This window comes from Pseudophryne corroboree, chromosome 6, assembly GCF_028390025.1.
Source record: "Pseudophryne corroboree isolate aPseCor3 chromosome 6, aPseCor3.hap2, whole genome shotgun sequence".
Lineage (NCBI taxonomy): Eukaryota > Metazoa > Chordata > Amphibia > Anura > Myobatrachidae > Pseudophryne > Pseudophryne corroboree.
The window spans coordinates 828,727,146-828,740,026 of NC_086449.1; the positions used below are offsets into that span (position 1 = coordinate 828,727,146).

The following is a 12,881-nucleotide window of genomic DNA, read 5'->3' on the forward strand; positions in this document are numbered from 1 at the left end:
TGCTGTAATCCAGTAATTGCAGCTGGCCTGTGGTGCGCTCCTTGCAGCGTGCTGATTGGCCGGTACTGCGGTCATACACATTAACACTAACCAGGGTTACAACCCTCTCCTGTAAGAGATCTGGGAGCATCTGCAGCTCAGTTTCCATCATCATCATCTCCTTGTGGGCAGGAAATAGCTGTAATCACGGGGAAACCTCGCCTGTGCCCACTGACACCCCTAAGCGCTATATGAGAATATGATCCCCGCGCTATAGGTAAGAAGCTGGGAGGGGCCCGGCAATGCTTCCCCCTCCCCTCCTCAGAGAATGCATGGCGGATAAACCAGCAGACAACCCCCACTCTGCCCTGATGCCACCAAGACTCTCACCCACGCACTCATCACTGACCACCTTGACTACTGCAACCACCTCCTCTCCGGCCTCCCCTGCGCTTTACGGCGGCGGGATCTCGCTCAAAAGTGTTCGCTAGGGAGCCCTTTTAAGCTAAAGGGGTGCGAACAGGGATGGGCGAAGGGTGCGAATCGGGCTGCCGGCATTTAGGGAGTCATTCCGAGTTGATCGCTCGCTGCAGTTTTTAGCAGCCGTGCAAACGCTATGCCGCCGCCCTCTGGGAGTGTATTTTAGCTTAGCAGAAGTGCGAACGAAAGGATTGCAGAGCGGATACAAAGTTTTATTGTGCAGTTTCAGAGTAGCTCCAAACCTACTCAGCGCTTGCGATGACTTCAGACTATTCAGTCCCTGTTTTGACGTCACAAACACGCCCTGCGTTCGCCCAGCCACACCTGCGTTTTTCCTTGCACGCCTGCGTTTTTCCAAACACTCCCTGAAAACGGTCAGTTGACACCCAGAAACGCCCACTTCATGTCAATCACTCTGCGGCCACTAGTGCGACTGAAAAGCTTCGCTAGACCCAGTGTGAAACTACATCGTTTGTTGTGAAAGTACGTCGCGCGTGCGCATTGCACTGCATACGCATGCGCAGAAGTGCCGTTTTTTTTGCATCATCGCTGCGCAGCAAACATTTTCAGCTAGCGATCAACTCGGAATGACCTCTTTAAACTTTAAATTTTATTTATTACCAGTTACCTATGTAGCGCACGCATATTCTACAGCGCTGTACAGAGAGTATTTCCGTCAGTCCCTGCTCCAAGGCTGCCAGCTATATCGTTAGGCTTGATGTGCAGCACATGAAACCTAGCGCCCGTCGCTAGCGATCGCGGAAGCGTGCAATCACCCGTACGCACTGAGCGATGCAGGTGATTTGTCGCTAGCAATTATTTTTTAAAAAATCATGAAGACCCTCAAACAGACGACCACAACACTCATTAGCATAAAGCAGCAAATCTGTCTGGCGCCCAAATATGACGTCACTTAGCGTCTGACGCAGAACCAGGCCCCCGACCGCTTCTAAGTCTTAAACCAGCAGCCGCGGTCGCTCCTTGCGGGGAAATACTTCCCATTTGGCAGAGAAAGATGTCTGCAGCTATACCTTTCAGTGTAGGGATCGGTACTTCTGTGTGATTACATTACAAAAGAAAAAAAAACCAAGACGGAACGCCATTGTGCCACCGGTCCCTGTGAGGAGAGTGAGACATGAAAGGCCGGTTTAAGTTGCAATCTGTCACTTTACAAAGGGCAGCACATCGAGTCATTTGTAGAAACAATTGTGGCGAGTATTGATAGCGTGCGTAATTTATTGTACTGGGGCGTATGGGTATTTAATCTTCACAAAGAAGGTTAATTAACATCTAATTAAGCTGCAAACCCGTGACGGTGGGGAGGTCTGGAATAATTACATTATTGATTACATAGGCAGGAAAAGTTAACGCAGAAAGCAAATGTGCAACAATTGCGGCTTCCTCTGCGGCTGGTGCATGGTGGGAATCTCGCGAGAGCGCAGCGGGATCCGTTTTCGGCAAGGTGAAACGATGCGCTAAACAGGAGCTGGATTGATGCCCAATGAGGCTCCTGTTTATGATAATAAACAACATGATGGCTGGTTACCACGGCAACTGCCCTTCCCTGTGCATAGAAACCGGGCGACGTAGGCCTCAGACACCGCAGCCCCCACCCCTGAGCACGAAACCCCTCATATTTCTCCTGAGCAATATAAAAACCCTGGAAAGGGAGAAAGGGAGGGAGAGCGGGGGCGTCCGCTCTCCGATTGCCCTGCTAAGGCCCCTATTTAGTGCTGAACGCCCGCTTCTGTGGCCCATATGCCCTGAACATCACACATCCCATGCGTATAAGAGCAATACATGCATTTATAGTTACAGGCGGGCATAGCCATCAGTATATGTGAACATTCCCATCAGTCGTCTCCTCAAGGACTACTTTCCTGTGAGCCCGGACCTGACGTGTACAGGGAAATCTGTAAGAACGTCACGTGCAGGGCCCAGCCGCTGGGAGGGTGATATGTCGCCTTACAGGAGTCTAATGTTCGAATTTGGGACATCGGAACGAATGCTTATCAGCCAAGATGTTAATGAAGGATGGAACAATCATATTCCGTCTTTCATTGGCATACTACAGGACGCCAGCGACTGAGGTGCAGCATTTCAAACCAGACGACGGCGCTAGCGACCGCGGGAGCGCGTATATTGGGCATACACAATGAGCAATATGCGTCTAAATGACATTCCGATTCAGCATATCGGGCTGATATCGCTCCAGTGTGTACCCAGCTTTATAGGGGGTATTCAATTAGTGGCATTTTTTCGACTAGTCGAAAAAACTGCACTTTCCCACCCGTTTGTAGGTCAAATTCACATTCGACCTATTCAAAGCCCGTTCCGATTTTTCGTCTTATCGAAAAATCCACCTGGGCGAAGACCACGTGGATCGGCGTCGATCTACGTGTTTTGTCGAATTTGCAGGCGTTTTCAACAGTTTTTTTGACCGGTTATGCCCATGCCGAATCGACCGGAAAAAAAAAAAAGGAGTTAAAATGAGAGGTGACGGCTGGATGGAAGAAGATAATTAATGAATAATTTCCAATTGGACCTGCAATTCCCACGCGCTCTGTACGCGGAGCTGCAGACTTGTGCCGCAGGCCCCACGTGCAGTCATAGGCTGCGGAGAACACTGATCTGCCCTGCGGAGCAATATTTCCAGAACTCCACGGAACCCAGGAAAAGTGACCGCGCAACGCACCTTGTGCTGCCACTTGGTTCCTCTCAGCAGCCTGCGCAAATGATCTCCAAATTCTGTAACGCCACCGGGCCCAACTAAGCCCGCCGAGATGCTGCCCCGCTCTCTGAGGGTTTCTATATACAAACAGCAAATGTATGTTATATATCTGCCCATATATGCTTTATATCTGGCACAGACCGGGGAGGGGGAGGGGGAAGGGGTCCCTGGAAACTGATCACAGTAACAGGTGGGGGGTAAAATCTAACCAACGTCCCAGTGCGGCAACGGTTAACCTGACCGCCAAGACGCACACACATCTGTCATTGTCACATCCATCTCCGATCGGGATCACGTACAATTTTGTTGAAATATCAGCTTTTCGGTCCGGAATAACAAAGTCTGACTCATCGCCAGCCTCTGCCAGCCACCTATGAATGCATTAAGCTGCACTGATCAGCACGGAGCGTGACTGGAAAGATTATCCGGCTCCCCTGGATTCAATTCCAGAGCTGTTTTCTTCCATCTGACACGAATCTGCAGCGCAGGTGAAAGTTACGCCAGCGGTGACCTGACAAATTCACTAACTCACGCTAAGCAGACGGATTATTTAAAGACGAGATGACTTGTGCCCGTCTACAAAAAGCAGCTTTCTCCGGGGGTACTGCAGGGGCGTCTCATAAATGCTCCAAAGTTCCCAGGATCTCAACCACCCGAATTAGAATTGTCCTCAATGTTTTAGTGTAGCTGTCTCGCATGATTAAGTAGAATATCCTGCTCTAATGAGCTCCAACAAGGGGGACATATACCATATATGGTTATCCTGGAGTCTGTTCTCCTGAATAATACTGTACATCGCTGTGAAGGGGGCTCAAACATCCTTAGAAAACACATATAATAGGAGCTCGGTAACGAAGACATTTTATCACATGCTTAACAAAAGGAAAAAGGAATAATTTCATTAAACAAATAAAAATAAAAAAACTTTTAAGCTCATGGTTGTGGCTGCTGCAATTCCTGCTTGTTATGACGCAGTCTGTTGAAAGTTGTTAGTCGCTGACTAAGTCTGTTCATGGACATCACTGGAAATGGCCGCAACTAATGACGCCGGACGCAATACACTGCGCTACGAAACATAGTCACCTTCTTTGTCATCTTTCACGTTATTTCCTCATATGATGGAAGCAAAACACATTTATTCTGAAATGATTACAATTGTCCAATGCAAAATCCTCCGTAAAATGAAATAGAAGAATAACGCGAAGGTCGGGATGTATTAATGTGCGGCTCAGACGGGGATTAATAATGTGAAGCGACAAAACAATACATTTGGAAAAAACAATATTTGATCCTTTTTGGGGCGTAGCCAAAACGTTGTGGGCCCCATAACAACATTTTGATGGGGCCCCTGTCCCAGTGCTTCTAGAGACACCTCTCCGCATGCCCCATAATATTGCTGTAATTAATTTTCTGACCCACAGTAGTGCCCTAGGTAATGTTATACCCCACAGTAGTGCCCTAGGTAATGTTATACCCCATAGTAGTGCCCTAGGTAATGTTATACCCCACAGTAGTGCCCTAGGTAATGTTATACCCCACAGTAGTGCCCTAGGTAATGTTATACCCCACAGTAGTGCCCTAGGTAATGTTATACCCCACAGTAGTGCCCTAGGCAATGTTATACCCCACAGTAGTGCCCTAGGTAATGTTATACTCCAGAGTAGTGCCCTAGGTAATGTTATGTCTCATAGTAGTGCCCTAGGTAATGTTATGTCCTCATAGTAGTGCCCTAGGTAATGTTATGTCCTCATAGTAGTGCCCTAGGTAATGTTATGTCCTCATAGTAGTGCCCTAGGTAATGTTATGTCCTCATAGTAGTGCCCTAGGTAATGTTATGTCCTCATAGTAGTGCCCTAGGTAATGTTATGCCCCATAGTAGTGCCCTAGGTAATGTTATGTCCTCATAGTAGTGCCCTAGGTAATGTTATACCCCATAGTAGTGCCCTAGGTAATGTTATACCCCACAGTAGTGCCCTAGGTAATGTTATACCCCACAGTAGTGCCCTAGGTAATGTTATGTCCTCATAGTAGTGCCCTAGGTAATGTTATGTCTAATAGTAGTGCCCTAGGTAATGTTATACCCCATAGTAGTGCCCTAGGTAATGTTATACCCCACAGTAGTGCCCTAGGTAATGTTATGTCCTCATAGTAGTGCCCTAGGTAATGTTATGTCTAATAGTAGTGCCCTAGGTAATGTTATGCCCCATAGTAGTGCCCTAGGTAATGTTATGTCCTCATAGTAGTGCCCTAGGTAATGTTATACCCCATAGTAGTGCCCTAGGTGATGTTATACCCCACAGTAGTGCCCTAGGTAATGTTATGTCCTCATAGTAGTGCCCTAGGTAATGTTATGTCTAATAGTAGTGCCCTAGGTAATGTTATGTCCTCATAGTAGTGCCCTAGGTAATGTTATGCCCCATAGTAGTGCCCTAGATAATGTTATGTCCTCATAGTAGTGCCCTAGATAATGTTATGTCTAATAGTAGTGCCCTAGGTAATGTTATACCCCATAGTAGTGCCCTAGGTAATGTTATACCCCACAGTAGTGCCCTAGGAAATGTTATACTCCAGAGTAGTGCCCTAGATAATGTTATGTCCTCATAGTAGTGCCCTAGGTAATGTTATACCCCATAGTAGTGCCCTAGGTAATGTTATACCCCACAGTAGTGCCCTAGGTAATGTTATGCCCCATAGTAGTGCCCTAGATAATGTTATGTCTCATAGTAGTGCCCTAGGTAATGTTATGTCTCATAGTAGTGCCCTAGGTAATGTTATACCCCATAGTAGTGCCCTAGGTAATGTTATACCCCACAGTAGTGCCCTAGGTAATGTTATGCCCCATAGTAGTGCCCTAGATAATGTTATGTCTCATAGTAGTGCCCTAGGTAATGTTATGTCTCATAGTAGTGCCCTAGGTAATGTTATGTCTCATAGTAGTGCCCTAGGTAATGTTATGTCTCATAGTAGTGCCCTAGGTAATGTTATACCCCATAGTAGTGCCCTAGTTATTGTTATACTCCATAGTAGTGCCCTAGGTAATTTTATGCCCCATAGTAGTGCCCTGGGTAATGTTATACCCCATAATAGTGTCCTAGTTTATTTTATGAAAGTACAGTAGTGCCCTAGGTAATGTTATACCCCATAGTAGTGCCCTAGATAATGTTATGTCCTCATAGTAGTGCCCTAGGTAATGTTATGCCCCATAGTAGTGCCCTAGGTAATGTTATGCCCCATAGTAGTGCCCTAGGTAATGTTATACTCCATAGTAGTGCCCTAGGTAATGTTATGCCCCATAGTAGTGCCCTAGGTAATGTTATGCCCCATAGTAGTGCCCTAGGTAATGTTATACCCCACAGTAGTGCCCTAGGTAATGTTATGCCCCATAGTAGTGCCCTAGATAATGTTATGTCTCATAGTAGTGCCTTAGGTAATGTTATACTCCATAGTAGTGCCCTAGGTAATGTTATGCCCCATAGTAGTGCCCTAGGTAATGTTATACCCCATAGTAGTGCCCTAGGTAATGTTATGCCCCATAGTAGTGCCCTAGGTAATGTTTTTACCCCATAGTAGTGCCCTAGGTAATGTTATACCCCATAATAGTGCCCTAGGTAATGTTATGCCCCACAGTGGTGCCCTAGGTAATGTTATGCCCCATAGTAGTGCCCTAGGTAATGTTATGCCCCATAGTAGTGCCCTAGGTAATGTTATACCCCATAGTAGTGCCCTAGGTAATGTTATGCCCCATAGTAGTGCCCTAGGTAATGTTATACCCCATAATAGTGCCCTAGGTAATGTTATGCCCCATAGTAGTGCACTAGGTAATGTTATACCCCATAGTAGTGTCCTAGTTTATTTTATGAAAGTACAGTAGTGCCCTAGTTCACATTACGTCACATTGTAGGGCTGCCAGTACACATTATGCCACACTGTACCCCAATTCACATTAAGACATGCAGTGTCCCCAGTTCATATTGTGCCAGCAATATGCTACAGTGCCTCCACTTCATATTGTGCCTCATTACAGTGCCCCAGTACATATTATGTAACATTATAATGCCCTCCAGTTCATTTTATACCACATCACAATAAACAGGTCCAAGGGTAAACCTAGATATATTGTAGGCCCCAAGGCAAACATTTGTAAGGGCCCCTATGTATCTACCAATGTTGAAAAATGTATATAACACATGTAACTGTGACAGGGAAGGTGGCCCCTCTCAGCTCTGGGCCCCATAGCAGCTGCACTCCCTGCACCTATGGTAGCTACACCCTGTATATAAACACATGTAACTGTGACAGGGAAGGTGGCCCCTCTCAGCTCTAGGCCCCATAGCAGCTGCACTCCCTGCACCTATGGTAGCTACACCCTGTATATAACACATGTAACTGTGACAGGGAAGGTGGCCCCTCTCAGCTCTGGGCCCCATAGTAGCGGTACTCCCTGCACCTATGGTAGCTACACCCTGTATATAACACATGTACCTGTGACAGGGAAGGTGGCCCCCCTCAGCTCTGGGCCCCATAGCAGCTGCACTCCCTGCACCTATGGTAGCTACACCCTGTATATAACACATGTAACTGTGACAGGGAAGGTGGCCCCTCTCAGCTCTGGCCCCATAGCAGCTGCACTCCCTGCACCTATGGTAGCTACACCCTGTATATAACACATGTAACTGTGACAGGGAAGGTGGCCCCTCTCAGCTCTGGGCCCCATAGCAGCTGCACTCCCTGCACCTATGGTAGCTACACCCTGTATATAAACACATGTAACAGTGACAGGGAAGGTGGCCCCTCTCAGCTCTAGGCCCCATAGCAGCTGCACTCCCTGCACCTATGGTAGCTACACCCTGTATATAACACATGTAACTGTGACAGGGAAGGTGGCCCCCCTCAGCTCTGGGCCCCATAGCAGCTGCACTCCCTGCACCTATGGTAGCTACACCCTGTATATAACACATGTAACTGTGACAGGGAAGGTGGCCCCTCTCAGCTCTGGCCCCATAGCAGCTGCACTCCCTGCACCTATGGTAGCTACACCCTGTATATAACACATGTAGCTGTGACAGGGAAGGTGGCCTCTCTCAGCTCTGGGCCCCATATTAGCGGCACTCCCTGCACCTGTGGGAGCTATGCCCTTGGATACTTTAATCCTTACAAATAAAAGCAGACGATAACTGATTGCACATGTATTGTCTAATTTTTTTTGTTAAGATACACATAAATAAACCCTAAAGCAATCAACTGTCTTTAGAAGTCCCTTAATAAATTGATTGGAGCCCACCTTTGTGGAATTAGTGTGTTTCAATTAATTCTGAAATGATTACACCTGCCAATGAAAGGTCCCCTAGCTGATTTGTACATTTGCAAACAAAAGCTTCATCATGAAGACCAAGTCATGACAGCAAAAAATAACCAAAAGTTATTGAAAAGCACCAATCAGGAAAAGGTTATAAGAAGATCTACGAGATTTGTACTATTCCACGTACTAATTAAAACTATTATATGGCGTAGTTGTCTATTCGACTAAGACAGGACATGCTCCAAAGCTGAACACCAGTGTGAGAAGTGAATTTGTTAGCAGGTCACCAACAGACCACCAAACAACTGTGTCACAGGTTCCATGGCAGCGATGGAGCATACAATACATCGTCCAGATGTGGAAACGTTACAATCAAAGAGGTAACTGCAGTTAAATACGACAGCAGGGGCTTAATCGTTGTATTAGCAGATATTGTCCAGTTTTTCCGGAAAATCATTAAGAAATTGCTTTAGAGTGGTTGTTCTCCTGCAATAAGTCCACCTTGATTGCATAATATAAGAAAATGAAATGTGCGCCAATGCCATACGGCCGAAACACTTCATATGTACATTGGCCCTCATTCCGAGTTGTTCGCTCGTTAGCTGCTTTTAGCAGCATTGCACACGCTAAGCCGCCGCCCTCTGGGAGTGAATCTTAGCTTAGCAGAATAGCGAACAAAAGATTCGCAAAATAGCGAAAATAAATTTCTTAGCAGTTTCTGAGTAGCTTGACACTTACTCCTACACTGCGATCAGCTCAGCCCGTTTCGTTCCTGGTTTGACGTCACACACACGCCCAGCGTCCGGCCAACCACTCCCCCGTTTCTCCAGACACTCCCGCGTTTTTGCCTGACACGCCTGCGTTTTTCCGCACACTCCCAGAAAACGGCCAGTTTCCGCCCAGAAACACCCACTTCCTGTCAATCACACTCCGATCACTTCAACGATGAAAATTCTTAGTTCGGCCGTGAGTAAATCTACTAAGTTTTGAACAAATTTACTTAGCGCATGCGCACTGCGTACCATGCGCATGCGCATTTTTGCCTTAATCGCTCTGTAGCGAAAATCGGCAACGAGCGAACAACTCGGAATGACCACCTTTGCACGTTGCCAGCAGGCAGAGTGTTAATGTAATAGGCCGACCACCATTATCCATAATCAGTATATAATAAAAAAAATATAACGTTTTGCAGGATCAAAGCGTTTCTCAGCAACACCAGAGACGTTAAACCGCTGTGCTGGGGCATGCTGGAATTTGTAGTTCCACAACAGCCTGCCAGCCACCCAGAGGTCAGAATGTTACTAGATCGGTGTCACAGACATAACGGAATTTTATCTCCTCGTCCATCTGATAAATCTGAGCGACAGGTGAACAACAGATCTACGTGGAAAACTAACTTGGTTCATTGTCAGACATTCCTGCCAGATCTCCTGCGACTCACCCCCTCTCGCTGCGTCTACAATGAGCTGATTTAAAATCAGAGTCCACAAATCACTCTATTTACTGACTGAATGATGTCTCACTGTGTCACCAGCACAACATATCACGGTAACTTATGTATTATCGCTGCGTCACCACCAAATTATATTCATACAGAACATAAAACAGTCATTTCTCATAAAGGAGGCGGCAGATGCAAATTTACACAGGGACGGGCTAAGATCATTCACAAAACCCTTCCAGGGCTGTCATCCTTGTCACCCACGTCACCGTCAGCAACAAACCACAGCAACACAGGCTACCGTACAAAAAAGAAGACCCCTTTTATTGCAATAGATGAAATATAACGCACAATGGGGGTCATTCCAAGTTGATCGCTAGCTGCATTAGTTCGCAGTGCAGCGATCAGGCTAAAAATTGGCAGTGCGGCGCAATGCGCACCCGCGACGTACGGGCTCAACGAACGATGCAGTTTCGCACAGGGTCTAGCGATGCATATCAGTCGCACTGGTGGCCGCAGAGTGATTGACATGAAGTGGGCGTTTCTGGGTGTCAAATGACCGTTTTCAGGGAGTGTTAGGAAAAACGCAGGCGTGCCAGGGAAAACGCAGGCGTGGCTGGGTGAACGCTGGGCGGGTGTGTGAGACGTCAAATCCGGAACTGAATAGTCTGAAGTGATCGCAAGCGCTGAGTAGGTTTTGAGCTACTCTGAAACAACACGAAAATTTTTTGGAGGCGCTCTGCGATACAACCGTTCACACTTCTGCTAAGCTAAAATACACTCCCAGTGGGCGGCGGCATAGCGTTTACACGGCTGCTAAAAACTGCTAGCGAGCGATCAACTCGGAATGACCCCCAATACGTATTACACGATAGCACAGCACACCCCAAAATAAGCTACGCACCAATGCAGAAAGGTACAGCAGACCGGTTGCCCACAAATAAAGCCGCAGCAGCCAATTACATTAATCAAAAACTCCATAAATATTTTTAATACATTTTTCGATCCCACCAATCAGAGGGGCCGTATTTCGTTCTACGCATGACTCCTCCCACCTTATTTTGCATGGCGTGCCGCTGACACTGGAGGGAGGAGATAGGCCAAACAGGATGGATCGGTTACAGATCCACTTGTACTATTGTCAGACTAACACCGGGATTAAACAACCGAGCCAAGGACCCTTCCACCACCCGCCAAGTGGGCACACAATCTAATCAGTACATTGTGACATTCTCATGGATGCGGAGATACATCCAGCAAGTACTCACCAAGTTGGAGTTTGTCGCGTTGGAGTCGTCCTCTGGGAAGGGGATATACACAGCTAAGGCCACACAATTGGCAAAAATAGTCAGTAAAATAATGATTTCAAAAGGTCTGGAAGATGGCGTCAAGGAAAATCACATGTATACACCACAGATACCTACCCCCATGCAACATATAATCAGGAACAATTCAGCGCACCTACCTTGCATTACCCAAAGACGAATGACACAGTAGAATAAGTCAGTACATAGCTAAATTGCCACTTTACATGTCGCTGTCGGGAGTATAAAGGAAAATTGGAGCTGTTGTCATGGTAATGAAATTGGATTTCAATTTTTTTGCAAGGGCTGAGCCAATAATGTGGATATTTGCAGTCTTCATAGAATCACTATAAATAGTAACTAGCCACGGAGGAGCCATGTTATTCCCCTGACCGACCTCAGCTGAGGCAGATAGAGAACCGCACATATACTGTATACAGTAACAGGTACTAAGGCCCAGATTTATCAAGCCTTGGAGAGTGATACATTGCATGGAGATAAAGTACCAGCCAATCAGCTCCTAACTGCCATGTTACAGGCGGTGTCTGAAACATGACAGTTATGAGCTGATTGGTCTGGACTTTATCACCGTGCAATCTATCACTCTCCAGGGATTGATAAATCTGGGCCTAAATCTGACTAGACGTAGATCCCAGGCATCAGAACATAGTAATAATTACTGCCTACACCCTCATGTCTGGGACAGGTGGCTTCAGGCAGTAATGGCCTTAGGGTAGGGTTTCCCGAACTTCATTACAGTCCAGGTTTTAAGGATATCCATCCTTGAATCCAGATGGCTAAATGATATTGACTGAGGTACTAATTGAGGCACCTGTTCTGAAGCACGGATACCCTTAAAACCTGGAATGCAATAGCGGAGTTTGGGAACCTCTCTGCACACAGATAAAACATACATAAGTGTAAGCTGGAGGGCAAGAATAAAGCGTGTCACGTTTTCCAGGTATGAGCAATAAATGTTTTCATGTTCCATTTCCACTGGTACAAATGCTGACGTGCGACACTATCCTACATCTAGTATTTCCATGACAATGTAGATCGGTTTTTATACAACACATAATAAACGTGGAAAATAGCCCCACGGAGTGAACTGTATGAATATAAAACGATGGCTGTATCTAACCACTGACTGGGTGCAATCTTCAGCAGAGCATATCCAACTAGTACCTTATAGGTCAGGTTCCTGGACCGCAGAGGTGGGAGCATGTAGTCCTCCATGTACGTAAGGCCTCAAGCAGGGCCGAAACTAGGATTTTCGTCACCCGGGGCAAGCCAGTAATTTTGCGCGATCCCAGGTACTGGAGCTCACTCGCACAGCGTCGGAGCCAGCTGCGCGCAGACAGGTGGGTCAGATACATTGCCCTGGGAGCTGTCTGCTGAGCACAGCACTGCCGGTAAAAAAACACCAAAAAAAATTGCTCCTCTGTAACTCATTGGCGCCCTCTCAAATACCCCCCCCCCCCCTAGTTACGGCTCTGCCTCAAGTATTAAACTCCCTAAAATCAATAATCTGCTCAGTAAGGTACCAGCTACATACAATCTGCTAGAGAGTGTATCCAACCAACAATTATATACATCATAACTGCAAAATACAGTATATAGACCTGTGGGTCAAAAATATTTCTCCGG

At 46.6% G+C, this 12,881-nt stretch overlaps 1 protein-coding gene across 8 annotated transcripts in view; it reads right to left on the reverse strand.

Moving 5' to 3' along the window:
- Positions 1–12,881, reverse strand: part of CACNA1C (calcium voltage-gated channel subunit alpha1 C) — a 510,817-nt gene that overhangs the window by 361,376 nt on the left and 136,560 nt on the right. For all 8 annotated transcript variants that reach the window (XM_063929336.1, XM_063929333.1, XM_063929332.1 and 5 more), the window contains exon 3: positions 11,199–11,304. In XM_063929336.1, coding sequence (XP_063785406.1) covers positions 11,199–11,304 — 106 coding nt within the window. The remainder of the gene's footprint in view (positions 1–11,198; positions 11,305–12,881) is intronic.